The sequence below is a fragment of the Maylandia zebra genome, linkage group LG10, assembly GCF_041146795.1.
Source record: "Maylandia zebra isolate NMK-2024a linkage group LG10, Mzebra_GT3a, whole genome shotgun sequence".
NCBI classification, from domain to species: Eukaryota; Metazoa; Chordata; class Actinopteri; order Cichliformes; family Cichlidae; genus Maylandia; species Maylandia zebra.
In genome coordinates this window covers 14,008,361-14,032,389 of record NC_135176.1, presented here as the reverse complement: position 1 = coordinate 14,032,389, position 24,029 = coordinate 14,008,361, and the positions used below count along the sequence as shown (strand labels likewise).

Sequence of the window (24,029 nt, the reverse complement as noted above, 5' to 3'; positions counted from 1 at the left end):
TAATAACAGGAGGAATCGGCATGAATCAACTGAATGAAGTGCTGTGCTGGATCAGCAAATGCAGCTGTCCTAACATTCATACTTTAATTACATGCTTTGTTGTAATATAAAACTTTTCCAGTGGGAGGAAACGGGTCTCCTGACATGTGAAAATGCTGCAGTGTTGCTGTTTGTAAAATTCATGGGCACATGGTGGATTGTTTAAAACTTCAGCTGTGCAGAGTAATCAATTCTGCTTTAACAAGCACTGACAATCCCACTGTTTCTTAATGGTTGTATGTACCTGAGTGTTTTTTACTCTCTCATATATAAGCTATCAGTGAGTAGTAGAGACAGTCCGTCTGTGTCACTGTGTATTCTGCTTAGTTTGATTGTTTGATTGCTGTTCTGCATTAATCCATCTTCAGGGCTGGTGCTTGTATAAATGATCAGTATACAATTTTTAATCAATGTTTCTCGATGTGCTGTCTGTGTGGTACACTGTTTTTAAGATTTTGCATATAACAAGTATTTTACTTTCAACACTGTAGTACAGTATGTTACAGTGTGGGCCCTTTAACTGTCGCATTCAAGGCCTGCTTTCAGGATTTCTTAGAAATATGCAAAATCAATCGCCACAAGAGAAAAGACTGAGCGGTACCCGCTGTTCTTCCCTGTGCCGATGTACAAGGCCTGCACAATTACCCTCTCCTTCTGTTGTTTTGCAGCCTGTGTTGATGTCTACGGGACACACTCCAATGTACACCTCCGCTGTTTCCACACTGGTAAGAGCACAGCAATCCGTGCTGGTCCATCAACGTGAAAGTTACCAGTATCATCATCAGTCATCATAATCAGTGTGATTTTTATCTTTGTTCCGTGTCTTTGGCTGGCTGTCTGATTGCAGAGAGACAGCTGCCCATTCATCGCCATTTTATCTGTACTGCCAGAGTATGAGGTCATCTGTTTCTGATCATATCAGCGGCTTCATGCTCACTGTCATTCAAATCTCCTTTGTCTAACAGATTTGTTCTGCTCGTACTCAGTGGCTATTTTTGGGACTAAAATCACAGAAATCACTAAAATAGTTTTTCAAATGTTGAAAATTCAATCACACCGTAAGACTCAGATCTGTCGTTACGTGCATGTTTCAGTTCCTATGTTCTAATTAAACAACACATAATCTACCATAGCATTTTTGTGCATGTAGAAGTTCATATTTCCCAACAATCCTAAAACATGTAACACAATGAGAAAACTATCTTTGTGGTCAAGACACATATGTAAAGTCCTGATGTATGTCGCTGCTAAACCTTTAGTGCTACATTGCTAAACCTTTGTGGCATGGATATGGACAGACAGAGACAAGCAGAGATTTGCAAGGGGAGACTGAAACCTGTAGGTGTCAGTGTTAGACCGTGCACACTCAACTTTCATAACCTTGAAAAGCTGGCTGTCCTGCTTCCTCTATAAAGCATTTTTGTGAGGTTTGAGAGAGGTTGCATTTGCATCTTGCTCAATGTGTTGCTCGCAGTTGCAAGGCGAAACGTGCTTATAGTGGTCCAGAAATGTATCTATCACCACTGAGAAGTTTGTTCCTTCCTAACCTTTTATTAGGATACTCAATTTAATTACATTTTATTTATGTAGCACAAAAATCATAACAGCAGTCGCCTCGTGGTGCTTTAGACTGTAAGGTAACCAAGAGAAAAGCCCAACAATCGAAGAGCCCCTTTGACCCCTTTTAAGTAAGTGGTTTGGGAAAGGTGGGAAGGAAAAACTTCCTTCGAACAGGAAGAAACATATGGCCGAAACAGGGTCAGAGGCTGCCATCTGGCCAATTTGGGGTGAGGGGAGGAAGACAGAACAAAAGACACACAATATTATATTGTGTTTTTATTAGTCGAAAATCTGAACATTAGAAATGAGCTGCTACATAATTACTTTAAAAGCAAAAAGACAGGATCATTGAAATAAGTGGAGTTTGGCTTTCAGTCTCTCCGTGTCTCTCGAACAAGTAGTTACTCTTGTAAACTATACGTCATTCTTTGTCTTTGTGGGCCTGCCCTGACTTTGAACACAACGCAATTAATAACACATGCTTAGAATTAAACTGTTTAACATATGGGAGACCACGCAGCCTCCAGCATGAAGTCATCAGTAAGAAAAATGTGTTTGTATGCGTTCCTTCAAACATGCACAGAACGACTGCATTCTGTTGATGCATGCACTCAATTTTCCCCACCGGTCGGGTTAAGTGTGTCCTGTCTTCAAGATGCATTGCGGCAATGCCTTTGTGTGTGGACGTGTTTGCAGCCGATGTAATGCCCGTGTGGTTGTCATTGATGTGTAGGTGGTATCGTCAGTCTGTGTCTTTATTGCTCTAATGGTGTGGGGTTTGCCAGTACCACTCCAGGGCCCATTGATTTATGGGTAGGATTGTCTCTGGAAGCACTGCAATGGTTTGGCAAGTAATAGAAGGTCTTTGGGTTATGTACATGATTTAGCAAAGAGGTGCTTTAGCTTCAAATGACATCCATTTTTTTAAACTTATCTGGTAATGTAATTAGAAATCTTTTTTTTCTTCACACTGCGCAGAACTTTTGATATCGATCTGAGCTCATGCTGATGAATCTTCCCGCCTTTTACTCGATGTGACTCTTCGAGCCTGCATAAACATAGAAACTGATGTGTTGACTGCTCTGCTTTTATTTATCTGCTGTTGGTTTACTTAAAGTTCACGGTCTAACAGCAAATGAAAGCTTTTTTGTGTCACATTGTATCCAGTCTGTAACACGTGGAGATTTCTTTAGAAAGTGAATTCACTCTTTGTTTTCTTATTACAAGTTTATATGAAAATAATGCTTTAAAGGGTTAGGGTCATCTGATTCGATATATTCTGAATGTACTGCCCTGAAAGCACTGTTTTTGTTCTCTTTCTCTTTATATAATTCTCCTTAAAGACAGAGATCTGTCTAAAAATGAAAAAACAAAACAAAAAAGGCTTTTTTAATAATGTATGAGGTACTTTTATTGTGACAGTTTTGAATTGTTGAGATAAAAACTCTACGCTTATCTTTGCCATTAATCCTTCACCTGACAAGCTGAAAGTGAGAAGCAGAAGGCTGTAAGTGCTTACTGAAGACTCCCACCAACCCATTTGTTATACTCCTTCAGTTCTAATGAAAAAGGATGCATATCACTTTTCTTGTCTCCAACCACAGACGCAGTACGCAGCCCAAATCAGACAAATCCTTCTTCAGACAAAGCAGTTAAACCCTCTGACACGTGTCTGACACTTTGCACAAAAAAAAGACAGTTTGTTTTTAACGCAAGGATCAGTTACACGTTTCTGTAGAGATTCCCCAAGAGCTCTCCATTATACCTTCCCCCTTTCTCTTCTCCATTCTTGTCTGGTCAGTATCTGGTTTCCATCTTCATTTTCCCATCCTCCCTATTTTTCTTTAATAAATGTTTAAATACGTCCCTGCAGCTTCAGTGTAATTACTGAGCAGCCGCAGCTCAGGTCCTTTGGGAAGCAGAGGGGAGAGAGAAAGAGGGGGAGAAAAAATGCTGAAAGAGGATGAGAGAGCTGTTCGTGCTGAATGGCGGAGTAAAGGATAGAGAGGGCCTTGCAGAAGGGCGAAAATATTAGATAGGTAAATGGAGGGATTTTATTTCACAGAATGAGAACGTTTGCTGACAGCTTGTCCTTCAGCATGTCCTTGCTTAAGTCTGTTCAGTGTGCGTGCATGCATTTGTGCATATATATTCCACGCCTGCCAATCCATCTGTCTTTCTGAAAGAGAGAGCTTGCACAAGCTTGGAAAAAGGATCATTTAAGCCTTTTTTTCTGTACATGGTGGTGTGCTTTCATAGTAACCTCACGTCCTGTTTAATTATTCAAGGTAAAAATGGCAAACAAACCCCTCCTCTTTTCTTCAACTCCATATTCGGTCAAGAGTATTGCTGTCAATAGTGATGACAGGTCCTTCAATAAGGTTCTTAGAGATGTCTTGAGAGAATATTATTATATTCAATGTTATTTTCAACACAATTATATTCATCATAACAAAACAAAAATGCATTTGCAGGCAGCTACGTTGTTGATAAGTTTATGTAAAATGATGTTTTATACTGATCGCCCAACTTGAAAATAATTTGTGTTTGCAGTAAAGCTGCAAAAAACAATATTCACAGTGAGCGGACGTCACACGAGGGCATCGGCATCTTAAACCAAGATAAACAAATGTTAAACCAGCCACTCTCTGTTGCTGTTTTTGCTGTTTTTGAATGAAGCAGCGCTAACATGGTGAAGCAGAAAGCCGAAGAGAGCAGAAGAGACACAAATATTGAGCTGAAATTAAATAAATTTAATGAAATTAAAAGGAGGATTTGTTCATTATGTGCAAACGCTGCCCTGCAATTACTCCAGCTTCTCCTCACGTCGCAAATAAAAATCTCCTTTGAAGGGCCCTAATTTACGGACATATACAGACTTTCAAAAACAGCTCAGGTCTGGCAAAAACGTCACATGGCAAGCTTCATTTTTTTCCAACCAAGCTGTCACTACTGTGTTCAGGCTTCATTCTTTTTACTAGAACTGGTACAGTACTCACAAACCTTTCAGTGTCGAGTGTTCCCTAAGAAAAAAGGGAGGCCAGTTTGCGCCACTTGTCCTTCTTAAGTTCAGTCAAAGTATAATTCCTCAGCCTTTCACATCACCAGCGTAGACATTATACAGTGAGACAGCTAAGTAATTGCCATCAAACTTTCCTGCCTGCTCCTCTTTCTCGCAGCAGCAGGGATGGGAGGGGTACAGTACAGTAGCAGCAGAAAATGTGAACTGCGTTCTCTCTGAGCACAGACCAGTAGCAGGGAGGCACGGCTATCGTAGTCCACTACCAGAGAGGATGGAGAATGAAGGGATCTATTTCTTTTTATTCTGGATAGATGGCTTCCCGAAGAGTGGATGATCGGGTATCAGATAACAACAAGACTTACTGGCAACAAGTGATCAGCCTCAGCCTTGGTGGATGAAATCTTCAGCACCGACTCAACAGGAGGAAAACATTACTGAGCTGTGCTCTTTCTGTGATTCTGGACATGAAATCGTTGCATGTCTTGAGCATGCCAGCAGGGTTCGATTAGATTTGAGTTAAATGTAAAGCTCAAGTGTAATATCTTAAGTTGAAACAGGTATCTTTTAATTGATCCACTGTGGAAGCTTACTGTTATGGCAGGGCCTAGACCTAATGGCTCGCTTGGCAACAATACCTTGGTGGTACTTTGTGGTGAATTTGAATGAAGATGCTTGCAGAGGGTACTCTAAAAAAACACCTTGACACTTTCAGTGTGTCTGTATATCGTTGTAAGACTTGAACAGGGTGTAATATTGAATATCAGTGACTGACATCTAAGGACAGAAGCACAATGTTTATGTCTGTGTGGTACGCCAAAAAGATGGGCTGCCGATTCCTCAACAATGTGCGGAAGGGCAAGAAACGTCGGCATCATAAAATGGTAGGCATGTTTTAAACATGTTTACTTCATGTTTGTTTGTTTGTATGACTTCACCTCAGCATAGTTGCACAGATTTTAATGAAAATGTCACCGGCACAGAATATTACATTAGTGTGTTTTGTTATTTAAATATTTTAAAGTATGTGCATTGTGTTATTGTGTGATTTAAAAGGCACCGGGATTTTTTTTAACTTTTCAAATTGCTGCCATTAAAGCTCATAACAGACATTTTAATCACAGTGAGCTCGAGTAATCAGATCTGCTAATACTAATCAAGTCCTGCTCAGGCCGTGTGTGAGTAGTGATGCAAATTTGCAAAGTCCTGCTTGAATTGTAAATGCATTAGTGTCCGTTTGCTGATGGATGGCGGTGCTGCCTATAGAGCCATGCCAGGGATGGCTGAATAGGTGGTGTTAAAATATAGGTGGGCAAGAGCAGCCAAACACTGTAAATCCTAACCGCCCTGATGTCGAAAGACTTGACAGAGCGGAGAGACAGAAAGAGAGCTCTGTCAAAATCCCTGCAGGGAAATTGCCTGCACTAGGCTTAGATTTCTGCTAGCTATACTCATTATTTCTCTCTCCAGATAAGGATGAATTTGACGTAATGTTCAGTAGCACCGCTGGATGCGGCTACCGTGCGTGATGAAGCCGTGCACAGGCGATGCTGCAATCAGACAGTGAGCAGTTGAAACACTCGTCAGAAGAGAGATTTGTGTCTTTTCTTTAGGAGGACTGACGTTTTGTGAAATTGCCCGAGTCGTCGGGCAATTCCACACATCCAGCATGTTTAAAAGGAGCAGGCTTCACTGAACTTTTTGGCTCCTCAGATATAAATAATGTTGTTAATGAAATAATTTGCTGTGCCAGGATTTTGTTATAGTGCGTGGTAGCTCTGGGACACAGAGTGAAACAAAGGCTTCATTAATGTCATTAGTTACCCCTGCACTTCTCCTGCTGCGCCATGGAACGCCTAATGAAACTGAACCATTACAAACAAAATGTAAATTATCTGCATTTCCTGCTGTGATCAGTCAAAATGCATGTTGTTAAAAGTCTGCTGAAAAGCTGCTGCACTGCTATAATGTATTTCTACAGTGAATCACATCCAGATGTTGTTTTCAGAGAAAATATGAATAAACGGATAACACTTCTTCCTCTGGCTCAGCTTGAACGTCTTAGAGAGTGTAAACAAATAACTTCCCTTTGCATCCCATAAAGATCACTGGCTAGGATTATGAAGCCATTTTATTGAAAGCGCATGTGTTTGGATTGGCCGCGTAGCTGTTTGTGTGTGTCAGAGCTGTCAGGTCTGTGAAGGTCAGCAGGCTGATTTTGTGCTGCTGTTTGCTTTTCTGTAAGCACTTTTGGATGCACAGTGTCTTCCCCATGCTAATCAGCGTGTGCTAAAGAACAGTAACAAAAAAAAATGAACAATGGCGTTTGCACAGGGAGTCGGTCAACAGTGTATTCGCATTTTAGAGCGACAGACTGAAGATGTGAGTGAATCCCAGAAAGAATGATGAAAGAACGAGAGTACAGTGTTGATGTCTGCTGTGGCGAGCTGGTGCTGTATGAATGAAACTGAAGTGAAATAAAAGAGCATGGATAAACTGTGACACTTCAGGTGAGCTGGAAGAAAATTCTTGGCAGGTAAATCCAACCCACGTCCACGCCAAAAATCCTGTCCACCCACTGATTTGCTGCTTTTTGTGCTATTTTCTACATCACTTTAATCCTGATGGATAACTTGTTGAAATGCTGTGGTTTAATCTGGCTCTGTGAGCTTTGCTGCTGTATGGTTTAGGACAGAATCGCCGACCATTAAGCGAGCCGGCATTATACTAAATGGGCTAATCATGCTGTGTGTCATTGTCATTACACCAGTTTACCGTGTCTTCATCATCCTCCGACTCTCCACAGAAATTGCCATATGTACGAAATACTGAGATGTTTGTTTTGAAACGATGGGCAGGAGGCATATCCGCAATATCTATGAGATGACCACTTAGTGCATCAGCTCTGTAATTCAACTAGCAGCTAGAGCAAAAATAAAACCATGGCCATGAGTATAAGGGCCTGCGTGAATTATTTCTGTGTCCATCATGGACGGATGATAACAAATGGTTTAGGAGCAGTGCTCTCCATCCTTTAGCAGAGTGATAACCAAAGCATAGTGAGAGCAGTGTCATCACAGCTTACAGCTAAAATGGTCATCAGTCTTGGCTGCGACTGCAGGTTTCAAGGGTACACTGAGAGCTCAGCCGAGACTTGCCTCACATTTGAATTTCTGCCATTATTTCTTAATAATGTTTCCTTTCTCTCTGCCTCCAGGGAAACACTCCTCCAGTGGTCGTGAACACTGACACACTCGATGGCTCCCCATATGTAAGGATTATGTTTAATCTTCCCTTTATTGTATTATTACGTTAGGCTTAACCACATGGCTAACTTAACTGCCTTCATATTCATTGTACATTATCAGTTCAATTCCACTCCTTTCCCACCCTGCAGGTAGGGCTTTGCACACTGTTTTAATCTGCACGGTAACAGTTATGAATTTTTCCTCCATTTTAATTAAATTAGCTTTCTTTGTTTGATATACATTTGGGAGAATAGAAATATTCCTTAATTTGCTTCAGAGTTCTGAAATGGTGTCATATCTGTAAGGAAAAGCAGTGACCGTATCATCACGAGTTGTGTAGAGAATGAGGAAATGCCTGCAATCACAGAGCAGCAGCAGCATTTTTGCACCACTACCGCATGAAGAGAAGTTGTTTTCTAGGTCAGACACCAAAACACTGAAGACTGAAGTTACTTAAATCTCCTCGTCCTCTTGAACTGTAATTGCAAAGGTAAAGCTGACGTGGAGCCAAGTTGTTCATCCAGAAGGAAGAATGGGACTGAAAGAACAGTGCAGCAGTCAATAGTGCACATATGATGATCCGGTCCACGGGACTAATGCTAGAGATAAAATTTAGCTGACTGGTTGTGACAAAAATGGTCTACAGGGACACCACCCTTAAACTGATGTCTTCTTGACAGGTGAATGGGACAGAAGGCGAAATCGAGTATGAGGAAATCACACTGGAGAGAGTGAGTGTCATGATGTGATCTTTTAAACCTCATTACACATTTACAGTCCAGTTGCGCTGTGATTCTTATCGTATGGACAGCATCGGGATTAAAAGTTAGAGCGAGTCAAAGTCAAGCTTTTTATGGATGCATGAATGTAAAAGTGCTGTGAGTGATATATCTATAAATGCCACTCCCGTCATTCAAAGACATGGAAACACGAAACCTTCAGATGACAAAGAGAATTAAGTAGCAGCAAGGCGCTGCTAATCAAATGCACGTGATTAAGTGATTTTCAACAAGTAAAAGCACAGGTTTTGGCAGTTTGCTGGTCTGTTGATAACAGAGTGCGGTAATTTTCCCAAAGTCAGACTGTGCAAGGCTCAGAGAAATTCCCAAAAATCCAAGAGTTAAATGTTAGGTTGATGACGGTACAGTTATAAAAAGACTTAACAAGTATGGCATATTTGGAAAAGTTGCCAGGAGAAATCCTCTTCTCTGTAAAAAGAACATGGCAACACAGCTTTGTAAAGGTTTGCAAAGTTTTATGTAAACAAACCAAAGTGGAAAGTTTTGGCCCAAACCAAACACAGCATATCAGCGCCCAACACCTCATGCCAACTGTCAAGCACTGGCTTGTTTTAGAGCCATGAGACCCAGGCACCTTAATGACATTGAGTCAAACATAAACTCCACTGTTTACTAAAGTAATCTAGAGTCAAACGTGAGCAAAAGCCCAAACGGATCAGGAAACAGAACAGTGACCCCAAGCACAGCAGCAAATCTACAACTGAATGGCTTGAAGAGAGAAAAAGAGGGTATTTTAATGTCCCAGTCAAAGTACAGACATCAGCCTTATTAAAATGCTGTTGCAAGAGCTCAATAGAGCTGTGTTTTTTGTTTTTTCACAGGACTGCATGCAGTCACAGGAAAACTTTCTCTTGCACATGAATAACTGTGTGCTTTGTTTGCATTGAATTGCAGGGTAACTCAGGCCTGGGCTTTAGCATAGCAGGGGGAACAGACAACCCTCACGTGGGCGATGACCCCAGCATCTTCATCACCAAAATCATACCTGGAGGAGCTGCTGCTCAGGATGGACGGCTGAGGTAAAAGCGCACACAGCGAGCTACAATAAACACAAATCCAGTCTGTACGCACATACATTCCAAAACCCAAGACAAGAGAAGTGGATGCTTAAGCAAAGCCTCCCGTCTTCTTTTTTAAGTGCAAAGTAATGTAACACAGTACTGTACATAACTCGTTGCTCGTTCAGTCTGCTCAGCTTCAGAGCTACATGTAAGAGCATCTGTCTGTTTAACTCAAGAAAGGCATGCCTTAGCCTAGCTAAGAGTTTGTATTTTCTTCCCTGACATGTTTAAAGGTCTTTTTGCATTTTGATGCCATGTTTAAAAGAAGTAAAGTAAGGCTTAAATATGTTGTATATGACAAATTAGGTCGCACTTTAAACTAACGATATGGAAAAGCAAGTTTAAAATGTGGTTTGTGTGTCAAGGTTAGTGCCATAAATCTCCACACTCTCACTTAATGGACAAAACATGTAGCGGCAAGCTGCAACATATTTTTTGGAAGAAAAGAACTGTTCGCGCCTAAATTTAAATGAAAAAAGATGGAATCCTAATCATGCTTGTTGCAAGAATATGTAATAATATGCATGTTTTGCCACTTTCATAAGAGGATGTAGTACAGAGTTTGCCTTTCTGTGGGAAAAAAACAACACTTAGGATCCATTTCTGTCACTGTGCTTTAACACAGACGCATCGTCTTCTTTACACTTGACCTATAAACCTCCATCTGGAATGATGAGTTTGAAGAAGACCTAATGAAAATGCTCATATTTGCTTGAATGCAAGTATATTTTTTGTCCTTGGTCTTTGATTAAGCTACTATCTGCTTATTTTAACGTGGTTGTTAAAAGGTTCTTCCATCAAAGTAACTGATTTATTTATTTTTTGCAGTTAAATGACGGTTATTTGGAATATTTAGTCCCCTACACATACACGTTTAATAAAGGTTGTGCTCAAATCAACACAGTGCATCAATAAATATACACAGATGCTCTGTGGAGGCTGAAAAAAACATTGCATGATAAAAATGTTTTAAATCTTTCCTACATGCAGCCTTGCAGATAATATGCAGCTCGGATGATGTAACATCATTTGCATGAAGATGTCAGCTGTGATTGGGTCCCTTTGGATTTGACTATAGCGATGTATTTCAGTGGTTAAAGCTCCGGCAGCCTGCAAGAATAATTTCAGTCCTATTTACGCATCATCATTTTCATGGCCATAAAATACATTTTGAATACATGAATGGAATCACGAAAACACGGCCCTGGAGGGGGAAAAAAATGTGTGTGTCTGAAAATAGCAATTTCATCGCTGAAGATCAGCTTCTCCTATACACACAGGCTGTCACTTTCGCTTTACCTATCAAGTCGTCATCATTTTTTATGAGCGGTTAACACAAAGAAGCTATACTGCAGCTTTCCCCCGGTGCTAAATCAATAGAGCAAGAGATTATACCCTCTTTAATCTTAGTCACTGAGAAGTGGAGAAAAAAAAAAGTCTGCAGTGAAACTGGATCCCCAGCGCGGCTGTAGCTGGAGATTGACTGTTCCTGACCTCGTCTGGTGGAGGATTACACCCAAACTTCTTCACCAAAACAAAAACTCATGCGGTATTTTTTCCTCTCGCGCCCACAGTCTCTCTCTGTCTCTCTCCATTTCTTAGTGTGAACGACTGCATCCTATTTGTGAATGATGTGGACGTGAGGGAGGTGACACATAGCCAAGCTGTGGAGGCTCTTAAGGAGGCAGGTGCTATCGTCCGCCTCTACGTTCTCCGCAGAAAACCAGCAGCGGAAAAAGTCACTGAAATCAAGCTCATCAAAGGGCCTAAAGGTGTGTGCAAGCGAGGACTGGTGCAAAGCATCAAGGCTTTTGCGTGGGCTTACGGATGCTAAGCTGTGCCCTCTGGATTTAGCAAATCTACTCTGTGTTAACCTGCACCTCCTTTGCTCACGCTCTGCTCCCCCTTTTCTCAGGATTAGGTTTCAGCATAGCTGGAGGGGTGGGGAACCAGCACATACCAGGAGATAACAGCATCTATGTCACTAAGATCATTGAAGGCGGAGCAGCTCATAAAGATGGGCGTCTGCAGATTGGAGACAAGATCTTAGCGGTCAGTCACTCACATATAATAGCTTCCAGCATGCAGGGACATGTGTTCTCATACATGGATTCGTGTTCACCCGTATGTACACTCACACATTGCGCACATATGAGGCACTGATGTATCAAGAGCCAAGATAAATTACAGCTCTCAGTTTTCATGGTTTGACATTACAGCCATTAATATGTTAACAGATGTGTAGGATGGAGTGAGCCTTAACTACAACAATGCCAGAGTGATTTCTAAGCAGCATTACTGCCACCTGCTGGGGAACACACAGCTCAACACCACCAGCTTCAAAATGGTGCTGTTCCCACTAAATGGTGTCTGAGCCATTGCTTTAACTCAGAATGGGATGTGGCAGCATCCTTTTGTTCCCTGTGAATTTGTTAAAAAATACATTATGTGTTCTCTCTGTAACCTACAGTTAACACCACGCAGCCACAGTTTCTTTGATTTAACTCTCAATCAGCTGGAACTTGTCATTCCAACTGTTTCTCTCCCTGCATTTCCCGTCCACTTTAAAGGTGTCTAAACCAATTTGAGTTTAGCGATTTATACTCTAATTTCTGCATCAGAGGTGTCAAACATGAGGTCAGTGAGCCAGAACCAGCCCTCCACAGGGTCCCATCTGGAACGCTTTGCTAAGTGTGACTGATGCGATTTTTCCACATTTGACAAAGCGTTTGGTTATACTAACAGTAGACTGACTGAATTTGGAGGATATTGTTTTTCTTACGATGTATATGCATTTAAATCAATTCTGTTGTATTTATATAGCGCCAAATCACAACAACAGTCTCCCTGAGGCACTTTACATTGGAAGTTAAAGGCCCAGAAATAGTAGAAGAAAGACCCCAACAATCAGACTACCCTGTGTTGCCCCAAGCACTTGACAACAGTGGGAAGGAAAAACCCCTTTTTAACAGGAAGAAACCTCTAGCGAAACCAGGCTTAGGGATGGGCAGCGATCCACCTAGACCAGCTGAGGGTGAGAGGACCTCAAAAGGTTCAGACTCCTGGATGCTTCATAAAATATGAACATTTTCCAAATGTATCTTGTACCTTATTACAGTAAAAAACAGGGAGAATTTTAGATGTGTATATTTCTTCTAAGTTATTAGGAAGTGGTTTTACTGGCCTGGCACACTTGATATCTCATGGGGCTGAATATAGCCCATGGATGGAAATGAATGTGACTCCCGCTTTTAGACAAAGAGAGATTCTCTCATGGAGCAACTTCACTTAGCGTATTATTCAAACTGGTCTGTGTTACAATAAATCTCTTAAAACTTATTGTTCTACCATTAAAAATTAATGTTATTAACATCTTTCCCTAACATGTATTAACTTTCCACGGACTAAACTATAATTTTGCTTTCATTACTGGAATCTAGCTGCTAAATGTCTCTGTTAAATCTAATCCATGAGTGCTGCTGGATCACACATAATGAAGTCACAGGGGTGACAGCCTTCTTATTTGCACTTTGTTACCTTACCTGTGTTTCCTTGTTTGTTGCGAACAATCAGGTGAACAACGTGTGTCTGGAGGATGTGATGCACGAGGATGCGGTGGGGGCTCTGAAGAACACAGCCGAGGTGGTGTACCTCAGGGTGGCCAAGCCCAACAACCTGTTCCTGACCAACTCGTACAACCCTCCTGACCTCACCAGCAGTAAGCCTCCATCCTTCTGCCCAAATTTCCTCACCCCGTATTAAAGAGAACTTTGAGCTATTAAAAACAAGACCTGCTCTTTTTGTGTTTGGAACAGCTGTCAAAAATAGAACAGAGGGAGAAAAAGTCTTATTAAGTGCTAGAGATGACTGTGGGATTTCTATGAATAGTAAAAGCTCAGTTCAGAACCAGTTTCTACCAGTTTTCTCTACAAAGTGAGAGCTACAAAAATACAAAACACAAATTTCACCAGAAAAAAGTTTCACAAAACACAACAGATGTGATTTTGGGAGACAGAAACTTAATGGAATAGCAAGCTAACAGTAAAAGTCTAATAGCAAACATGTATGTACAGTATTAAAACACGTTACTTTCCCCTTTTCTCTTGTACTACACTGATGAATCTTCTGTTTATTTTGAGCGTGTCTCAGCGTGTTTTGGTTTCTGTCACTTTTGTCTTGTTATTTTTCCCCCCAAAACACAGATTTGTTTTCCGCTACTTCCGTAGTATTTCCTTTTCTATTTTTCTGGTGTTTTCTTAAGTTGCAGTGCAACCTGTGACCTGAAACCAAGAAAAAAGTGCATGAAAATTGAAGTACAATAAAATCCATGTGCTTGGTATGTTACACCTCATTTGGTTTTGTGCTTATTTTTCCAGCATATTCCCATATGGATACTGAACTTAGCCACCCAAACTATCTCGGATCTGATTACCCGCAAGCCCTCACTCCCACCTCACCGAGTCGATTTTCTCCTGTTCTACACGGCATGATGGGAGATGATGATATTCCCAGGTGAGCAATGATCCTTGAACTGCAGTTTTATCTTGTTTATTTATTATTATTATGGGGGCATTTTAGCCCTATAAAACTTATTTTGTCTCCTTCATCGATTTTTCAGAGAGCCTCGTCGAGTTTTGATCCACCGAGGCTCCACAGGTTTGGGATTTAACATCGTCGGAGGAGAGGACGGCGAGGGGATCTTTATCTCCTTCATCCTGGCAGGCGGTCCAGCTGATCTCAGCGGAGAGCTGCACAAAGGGGATCAGATCCTCAGTGTAATGACAGTTTTCTTCATGTTATCAAGTAGTCATGTAATCCTTAGCAGCACTGGGTCGTCAGGTGTTAACAGTCATGGTGTGTGTGTGACAGGTAAACGGCGTGGACCTGCGTATGGCCACACACGAACAGGCAGCTGCAGCACTGAAGAACGCTGGCCAGACAGTTACCATCATCGCACAGTACCGACCCGATGGTAAAACCACTGAGAGACCTTCTCACAAAGAACTTTATACGTTGCAAAACTTGTTTGAGCAATGAGTCTAAAAATTGGCCTTTAAAATAAGCTTCAAAATCTCTTTTTGAAGAAAATGACTAAATGCAATGGTAGGACTACTTTTTAAATAAGGTGGAAATGTAGGCGATGGGCAAAGAACAAAACAATGACTTAGTAATTTCTCATTTAGATTCTTTTTGAAACAAAGAGATCAAACATCTGCAGCTAAATCCATTTATCCACGCTTCAGCCACTGAAGGACTAGACATGGAAAAGAGAAAGATCTTTATTTTTATTGAAGCAAACATTTTAGGTGTCTGAGAGTAAAATATGGAATCTTATATGTTTGTGTTTCTCTGTTGCAGAGTACAGTCGTTTCGAGGCTAAGATCCATGACTTGAGGGAACAGCTGATGAACAGCAGCATGGGCTCTGGGACGACAACCCTAAGGAGTAATCCAAAGAGAGGCTTCTACATCAGGTCTCACACTAAAAGCAGAAGAACTACCTTTGATATTAGCCTTATAGGATGAGATCAAAGTGGCTCGAGGATACGGTTTTTGGGTTAATGCATCGTTTGACTGCAGCATAGCAGAAATCCACAGCTTTTTATCATTAATAAGAGTGGTTATATTGCAGCATAGTATGGATGTTTCAAATACTTCAAATAATGCAGATTTAGTTCCATTTAATGTTGTTTAAAGTATTTTGAGTCAGAGAGCTAAAAATCTACCTGCACAAAGCCAAAAATATGTCAAGCATATTTAACTAAAGAAAATGTCATTATTTGAACTCAGCCGTCCTTCCACTTGAACGCCATTATGCTGCCAACTGCTACAAAGAAACATTTGCAAAGCCTCGTTCAGTTGAAGTGTTGAGTTTTGAAAGTCAGAATAGGATCTATAGCCGCAAGAGTAGAAGTAGAAGCGTTATCAAAGGCAATGTATAGTCAGGCTTCAAAGGCACACAATATGAAGTAAGAATAGAGAAATAAAATGACAAGGCGATCACTAGACATACAAAAATCACAAAAACTACAAGCCTTAAGAGGAAGAAGAATAAAGAGGAAAAATGTAAAGTATCTGTCTGCAAATATGTCTCAGTCAACAGCATTAGAGTGTTTATTATTGTTTCCTGGGCCTTTATATGCATTTAGCTACCATTTGATGTATTCACCGCCAATATTAGATTTACAGGGAGTACCAGCAGGACATCATTGCATTACTGTGTTTACTGTGTATACAACAGGCTCACGTGTTTACTGAAGGTAATCATTTAGAGCAGTCAACACAACGTTACTGAAACGCTCTTTATTTTCTGCGCAGTTAAATAAAAATGTCACGATTAATCCATGGAAACTAAGCTCTACAGCCACACAGCAACCGACCCACATTGAATTTACTCTGAAATGTTCCATTTAAAGATTTACACCAACCAACTTATTAGCTATGTTTATTAAAGACAAACTAAAGAGTACTTGTGGTGCAAATTATCTTCAAAATCACTGCAGGTTGCAGAAATACTTTAAGCCAAAAACCAACAAGCAAACATCCAAACACCACATCACACTGCACAGAATACACACTGGTCTTTATAAGAAGTGTGGGTGAGAGGACTAGTCGCTGGTATTCAAGGTATGCTTTGCTTGACCGAAAAAAATCCTGGAAAGAGAAGCAGTTCATGGTTACATTTCACACAGTGTGTTATACGTCCACTGGCACATGGAAAGCAGACGCTGTCAGTCATGCTTTTAAAGCTCATAATTAGGCTAAATCCAATATTTCATACAAATTCTTCTTTTCTGAATAACTGAAGTCGTGCGGGGCACTCAGTGCTAGCCACAGGTGGCTAAAAACAATTATTTTTAAAAATGCCAGTATAGCAGCGTACCCCCAATGTTTTATTCCTATCCGCTTTGTCTTTATGAAAATGTCAAGCATGTTTCTGGTCCTCTCTCTCCATTTAGTCAGCACACTTGTTAAAATTCAAAAATTATTTTTTTAGTACACATCTCTTACAATGTAACGTTTCCAACTGTACGGATGTTTCTGTTATCACGATGCACATTAAAATATACTAAAAGCGCAGTTTTTGGAATATCAGTGGCTTTTAAAAAAAAAAGATATTTAAAGGCTTTTTATGAAATGCCTAATTGAAATCCTCTTTTTCCTTCCAGGGCTCTTTTTGACTATGATAAAACTGCCGACTGTGGCTTTCTCAGTCAAGCACTTGGGTTCAAGTTTGGAGACGTGCTGCACGTGTTGGACTGCGGAGATGAAGAGTGGTGGCAGGCCCGTAAGGTCAGCCCGCAGAATGAGGCTGAAGAGGTTGGCTTCATCCCCAGCAAGCACAGGTCAGACACTTTATATGTAGCAAACTTACTGAAATGTAGAGTAAAGCACTGCAGCTCAGTGCTAATGACAGGTTGTCTCACCTTTGTCACACATTTTTCTTCCTTACAGGGTGGAAAGAAAAGAGTGGTCTCGTGTTAACACCAAAGAGAGGGTACGTTTGTTCATTATAGCTTTCTGAAGGAGGGGAGTTCATTCAAAGTGTGTCCTGATCGGTAAATATCTGCTCTTGTCTCTGTTACAGGACCTTGGTCGGGACAGCTTGAGCACACAAGGTAATTCGGTGGATGCTCTTTTGCATCCATTAAGAGATTAGTAATATGCATTAAAGGTGCAAGTAGCTGGAACTAAAACAAATGTGTGAACAAAGCAGTGTTATCATCACCTTTGCTCTACTCTTGGCATTGCTGATATCTCTAAATGCCTCTCCACTATTATTTGAGCAGATCATTGACTGCCAGATATGAATCTAAGACTTCTCCTTCAGTATTTCCCAGAAGGCTATAATCCAAAGCACACATTACGTCAAACAGTCACGCCTTTAACACCTTGCCAATAATGATATCTCATACATTTGCTGCCACCTTTGAAGATACATCATCTGCCCTGCATATAAGTACAAACACGCGCATGCCGATGCAAACGTGTCATTTGTAAGAAGGCAAAAAGAAACCGAACGCTTCTGTGTTCTCTCACCAGGGAGAGATAAAGCCTCACACAATTATGAGACAGTTACCCAAGTGGAAGGTAAGGTGAAGTCTGTACTTTCAGGCTTTTATACGAATGTTCATTGTTTTGATTTTCTCTTTTGTGAATGATCCCGCTCTCTCTTTATCCTTTCATTCTCTTTATGATAAGTACATTATGCAAGGCCCATCATCATTCTGGGTCCTGTGAAGGACAGGATAAATGATGACCTGTTGTCTGAGTTCCCCGATAAGTTTGGATCTTGTGTCCCACGTAAGTGATTACGCTGTCAGTCTCGGAGACAGATGTGTTCGCCAGTTTTCACTTGCTGCCACCGCTGCACAATGCGACAATATTAAAGCGATGTGTGCGCAGTGCATCAGACAGAGGTGATGCTGAGATTCAAAATGAGGTGCGCTTTCTGTTCTTCATTTGACAGACACCACGCGGCCCAAGAGGGAGTATGAGGTGGACGGGCGAGACTATCACTTTGTGTCCTCCAGGGAACAGATGGAGAAGGACATCCAGAGCCATCGGTTCATTGAGGCCGGACAGTACAACAGTCACCTGTACGGCACGAGTGTCCAGAGTGTCCGTGAGGTGGCTGAGCAGGTGTGCAGCAGCGTGTTGGATAATGGGTTTTGTAAAATGGGATCATTACCTCCAGATTCATTGAGATATTGAAAAATAATGCCATAAAAACCACGGCTTTTAGTACCCAGAGTATGAAGTCAGGCACAAGGACATTACTTAAAGGAACAGTTTACCCCCAAATATATTTACATATTTTACCTCTATACCTGCTTTTTATTCATCTAAATGGGTTTGGGTTTGAGTAGATATGTGCAGACTCGACCTTCTATCATGTATAATATACTAAATAGCACTTGGGCTGTGTGGTGAAACATCAGTAGTAACGCTTCTTTCAGAAACCACAAAATCACAGTTTTTAGGAGCTTGAAGCACCACATGGCAAATATTTAAGATATCTAATGGCAGATATCTCTTCAAAACTGGTCAACTGACGCAAAACACTGTAGATAAATAATACTAAAAGACATGGGGAAAAAAACTCTTACCCCTTTAAGTATGATGAATCCGTTTGCACTAAAAACACTTTGTGTTTTATAACAGCAATGCTCCGTTTAAGTAATAAGCTCGTTTAAGCTCAATTAACCTACAATATTCATTAGTAAAATAACATTCTATTTTTGTATTTACTTATCATTTCTGTTCTTGCTTGCATGCATGAGCAGCAGGGGAAACACTGCATCCTGGATGTCTCAGCCAACGCTGTGCGCAGACTACAAGCAGCTCAGCTTCACCCAATTGCCATCTTTGTGCGGCCCAAGTCGCTGGAGAATGTCCTGTATGAGCTCAAATCTTCTATATGCATTTAGAAAAAAAATTCTGACAATGATTATTCTTCACAGCTTGAAAGCAGGTGTGATTTTATATTTGTTTGATTTGATTAACAGAGAAATCAACACTCGCCTGACAGAGGAGCAGGCCAGGAAAGGAATGGACCGAGCCCTCAAACTAGAACAAGACTTCCTAGAGTGTTTTACTGGTAAGAGCATGCAGCAATCACATGTGCACGAGGTTTGGTTTTAGATTGCACTTAATTACATGGACATTTTAAATGTAAAGTCAACAAAAAAGTAAGCTTTTTTCAATGCACTGTCTATCACTGTATTCTTAGCAGAGGGATTCACATTTAGGTTTTGGCAGAACCAGATGGAAAAACAGGATTTTATGCGTCTGTGTTTGCACTCAAATGTAGGATTACTCATAATCTATTTGATATGGAAAAAAATCATCTCTTTTATCATTACAAGATTCTAGAAACAACAGGCTGACCGTGTTTTGCTGGCGCTCGTACGCACACTTTAGAAGGTGATCAAACTTCCTCTTGTAGCTCTCGTAGATTTTTTTTGTTTAATGCCAACAAATGCCAGCGACCGGGCTCCGCGCTCCCGTTTGTACTGGCACGACTGAACAATCTGAATAAGAAAAGGAATGCCTTTTGGGAGGACTCAGGGCATTTTAACATTTAAGCGATGCATTTAGGGCAAATCTCAGCAGTTGGCAGAATATGAATGCGAGGTTTCACAGCAAATTCAACACTGTCTACAGTTTCTAACAAATCATGAACAGTGGGGGGGTGTGACATTTCATCAACCACTCAAAGCACGTGGGAAACTGTGTAGAACTACTTAGCTGATGTAAATGTGCCTCTTCTTTGATGTTGTACACAGATTGTAAAACTATATTCATAATTGATTATATCTTAAATTGTCATTTCCCCTGTTTCTCTTTATCCCCACGCCACCACCCAACCAATGTTTCAATTTCATCTCCTGTCTTTGCTCTTTTCTCTTAATTTCCTGCTGCCTGTGTCATTTTTTTCTTTAACCCATACCTCGTTCTATTTGTTCTTTTCTTTTCTCTCCTTCTGTCGCACATGCTGTGTCCCGCTGCAGCTGTCGTGGAAGGGGACAGCTTTGAAGAGGTCTATCACAAAGTAAAGACAGTGATTGAGGAGCAATCAGGGCCTTACATCTGGATCCCCACTCGGGAGAGGCTGTGATGCTGCACCCGCTCGACCACCCCTCCCTCACAACCACCGATCGACCGCCACCCTTCACCCTCACAGCCAAGCCAGCCTCGCCTGCCTGCCTGTCTGTCCTCCAGCAAAGTCAGTGCTTAGGCAATCACTGAGAATGACACAGAGAGATAAACGCATACTAAGACAAAACACAGCGACACCGCGAGGCAAAGAACGATACCAAAAAATAAAAAATAAAAAGGAGAGAGACTCTGACACAGATGTAAATGCAGCGATGTATAAAGAGACTGAGAGAAAAGACTAAACCAGTATCCCACTATAATGAAGCCAACCCAGTTCACACTTTGCATTAAAATGCATCTCGGATACACGAGTGGACAGCTCTAGATGCAGCTGTGACTGCACCCTAAACTGGGTGCTGGTGGGGGTGGGGGGGATGCAAATATCCAAATCACAGATAATAACTTGTGTATATGTAATGTGTTTAACCTGTGTTTGGATACAGGTGCACTTTCCCACCAGATAGGGAGCAAATGAAGTGACTATTTCAGGCGGATTTCAGTTGCATTTTGATGCTGGGTGTGAACTGCAGCCCACGTCACCTGGAGCTCAACACAGCAGTCTAGATGTATGTGGACATGAGACATTAATTCTGAGCAGGGCTCGAAAGAAAATAAAGGATGACCTTGCAGAGATGGACCCTGAGGTGCTATCGCCTCACCTACAGAGCCATCTCGAGTCTCATGCCGACATTGAACACCTCAGTGCACCGATGTCTCAGATGGAGGTCCCCCCTCACTTTAAAAACAAACAACAAAAGACAGTGGCCACTCTTTTTATATCACCTCCTGGCTTTCTGTCCTCCTCGTCCTGCCACCTCTGCCTTGTTTCAGGACAGGAACGGGGAAGACCGAGAACAGGGGCCCAGATCCAGCTGAGTCCCACGTGACCAGGAGTCCTTTCTCAGCAAAGACCCGCTTTTTTTTTCTTTTCTTTTTTTTTTTCTTTTTGTGATTCTCATCTTGGTTCTGGGTGTGAACTCAGAATAACACCTCAGAGGCCAAGACTGACGTTTGTTCGGGTCACCCCATGTTGAATATTGCAAGGCATTATTTAAAGGCAGTTCAAATAATTATATTGCTAAAAACCTCATACGCTGAATTTCTGCATGCATCCTCAAAGACAACGGAGAGAGAAGAGAAAAACAAAGGAAGAAAATCGTGATAATAATCTAAAGGAAGGAGAAAAAAGTGAAGGAGTTTGTTTTTTTTAGCATGTCTCAAGAAGAGAAGAGAGACATGATCATGTGATTATGGTCATGAGAGGCCAGTGCTGAGCATACTAGATGCTCTGGCGTGTAGTTTAGCCTCAACTCTCTTATGCACACAAACACACTCATGCACCCACACACACACACCCTCACTCCCTTACAGCGGCACACACACACACAACCGCACACACACACACACAGACACACAATCGTAGGGTCGTAAACTCAGCTGTAACCTAGCACACCTCTACAGGCGGATTGGCTGTTCTGACCTGCTAGTCAGCATCCAGGATGAATGTTATCTCTCTAGGCACAAACAGCAGAGCTCTTAGCTTCATCGCACCACAGCAAACTCATCGGTCATTCTTCCAAAAGATACCCCCCTTCCCCTGCCGCAGACGTACACACCGTCTCCAGTGGTCGCAGTTAAAAGCCATGGCGTATGTGTGTGTGTAAGTGTGTGTGTCTGCGTGTGCACGGTGGTGCTCGTTCATGTGCGGGGACTCCTCTGTGTGGGAGGAATATGTCCTTTTATCCGTTCTCTCTCTTCCAGTTTTCCCTGCTTCTTTCTCCTTCCCGTGTCCACACAAATTAAAGCTAAGTCATGTTTAACAAATAAATAGCCTATATATATAAATATATATATATGCATATATATCTTTTTTATGACAATTTCTAACGGGATTAAGTCTGTAAAAAAAATTAACATTTCCAAATAATATTCCATTGATTTTTTTTTTTTTTGGGGGGGGGGGGCGGGGGGTAATATTGCAGTTTGGTTTTTGGATTTACACACAATCCCATTTTTCATGTTGCAAAGCGCAGCAGAAAGCTACACACAACTAACTGAACCATTGAAGTCAACGTAAAGCAGACCTCACACTAGAACCGAGAACACACGACGTGTTCTCGTACGCGCTGAAGACAAACTGAAACACGTGTGCAATGCAGCTGCGTGCGTCTGTGTGACTGTGTGGGTATGTGTTTGCCGCTTGTGTGCGAGAGTGGCAAGAAAGCGCGTGTCGTGTATAAAATAGAAGCGATGCTATATGAGAACATCCATCCTTATGGTTGTAATGTGTGTGTGTGTGTGTGTGTGAGTGAGAGAGCGAGACACGCACGCGAAGATGTAGTGCAATACTGCTATGATGTTATGCAATGAAGATGGTTTTATGGGTCTAAGATTTAAACTGTATAAAGTTTGCACTGACGGCATTATATGCTACAGGTATCGGCGGGATAAAGATGGCGAGCAAAAGCAGGAGGACCCCATGTCAAGATTTTAAGAGCATGTGTTTTGTATTTACTTATGATTTGTTCTGAATTAAAAGAGTAAAGGTGGAAGTATCGATGGAAGTGACCATTCATATTTATATTTGTTTACTTTATGCTCACATGCTTCTGTTGGCTCGGTTTGGAATAGCTGAAGCTTGTGAATGACGACTATCAATTTCTGTTTGAAATACATATATATATATATATATATATATATATATATATATATATATATATATATATATATATGATTTATTCAGAACTGTCACCAGTTGCATCACCTGTCTGTATATTTTTGTATTTTTTCACATTGAGAGAACTCTCGGGTCTTGGCCAGAAATGCTGTAAATATGTTGTTGGAGTGCCGTGTGGGTTTAGGTTTTAGCCGTTCACACTGCTGAATTGGTACAAGTGCAGCATCCATCAGAGCCACAGCCCAGTTTCTAACTGCTCAAACACAGAAACGACACACGCAAGGAGATATCAGCACGTCCACACACATGCATTTAACATTTACACATAGAGAGAACTCACGGAAACTACGACACACCGCGACACATCCATGAATTGAACAATATGTTTTGGGTTTCTTTATTTGAGGGTTCAGTGTATTTCTTAATATCTCTCTCAGCCATCCTTATCATAGTGTGATATTCCTTATAAAGTATATGAATTTTTACAGAAAAGACTGATTACAAAGTTACAACAGAGTCAGCTGATGCAGAAAAATATATTTAACAATGACAGTATCAAGCAAAATAAAATGTTCCAGTTCAGTGAAGCGCTTGTTGTAAATTAGCTATAAAATAATAAAAATTAATTTAAAAAATGCTTTCTGAAAATGGACTCAGCAGCCTTCTTTTTTTCCTTTGTTTGCTTGTTCCTGTTAATAGTTGGACTCCCACCCCAGTTCCACAGGTGAAGAAAATAACAGTCCGGCCAGAGGAGGGCACTCATTCTCCATTTACAGCTGCTTACACAAGCTCCACTCAGATGTATTTGCACAGACTTGCTCTGGCTCTTATTTGCTGGTTGCTTCCCCACCCTGCCTTCACTCATCGGGGGAACCATTTTCTCTTTAGAAAAGCACACAATCACGAGGATCCTTTCTTTTGATCGCATGATATGCTGCAGTGCCTGACTGTGTGTAGGTAGACA

At 41.2% G+C, this 24,029-nt stretch overlaps 1 protein-coding gene across 6 annotated transcripts in view; it reads left to right on the top strand.

Moving 5' to 3' along the window:
- dlg4a (discs, large homolog 4a (Drosophila)) overlaps positions 1-23,704 on the top strand; it is a 63,194-nt gene extending 39,490 nt beyond the window's left edge. For 4 of the 6 annotated variants that reach the window (XM_004563986.5, XM_004563985.4, XM_076889108.1 and 1 more), the window contains exons 3-22: positions 708-764; positions 7,836-7,889; positions 8,547-8,597; positions 9,561-9,685; positions 11,330-11,499; positions 11,643-11,779; positions 13,301-13,445; positions 14,104-14,239; positions 14,346-14,502; positions 14,597-14,699; positions 15,086-15,200; positions 16,896-17,072; positions 17,182-17,224; positions 17,315-17,345; positions 17,770-17,817; positions 17,929-18,030; positions 18,197-18,369; positions 19,014-19,126; positions 19,236-19,327; positions 20,241-23,704. In XM_004563986.5, coding sequence (XP_004564043.1) covers positions 708-764; positions 7,836-7,889; positions 8,547-8,597; positions 9,561-9,685; positions 11,330-11,499; positions 11,643-11,779; positions 13,301-13,445; positions 14,104-14,239; positions 14,346-14,502; positions 14,597-14,699; positions 15,086-15,200; positions 16,896-17,072; positions 17,182-17,224; positions 17,315-17,345; positions 17,770-17,817; positions 17,929-18,030; positions 18,197-18,369; positions 19,014-19,126; positions 19,236-19,327; positions 20,241-20,347 — 2,136 coding nt within the window. In that variant the 3' untranslated portion in view covers positions 20,348-23,704. Of the gene's footprint in view, positions 1-707; positions 765-4,889; positions 5,503-7,835; positions 7,890-8,546; positions 8,598-9,560; positions 9,686-11,329; positions 11,500-11,642; positions 11,780-13,300; positions 13,446-14,103; positions 14,240-14,345; positions 14,503-14,596; positions 14,700-15,085; positions 15,201-16,895; positions 17,073-17,181; positions 17,225-17,314; positions 17,346-17,769; positions 17,818-17,928; positions 18,031-18,196; positions 18,370-19,013; positions 19,127-19,235; positions 19,328-20,240 lie in introns of those variants that run through there. The other 2 variants (XM_076889109.1, XM_076889107.1) reach the window with 2 other exon arrangements.
- Positions 23,705-24,029: the final 325 nt, after the last annotated feature.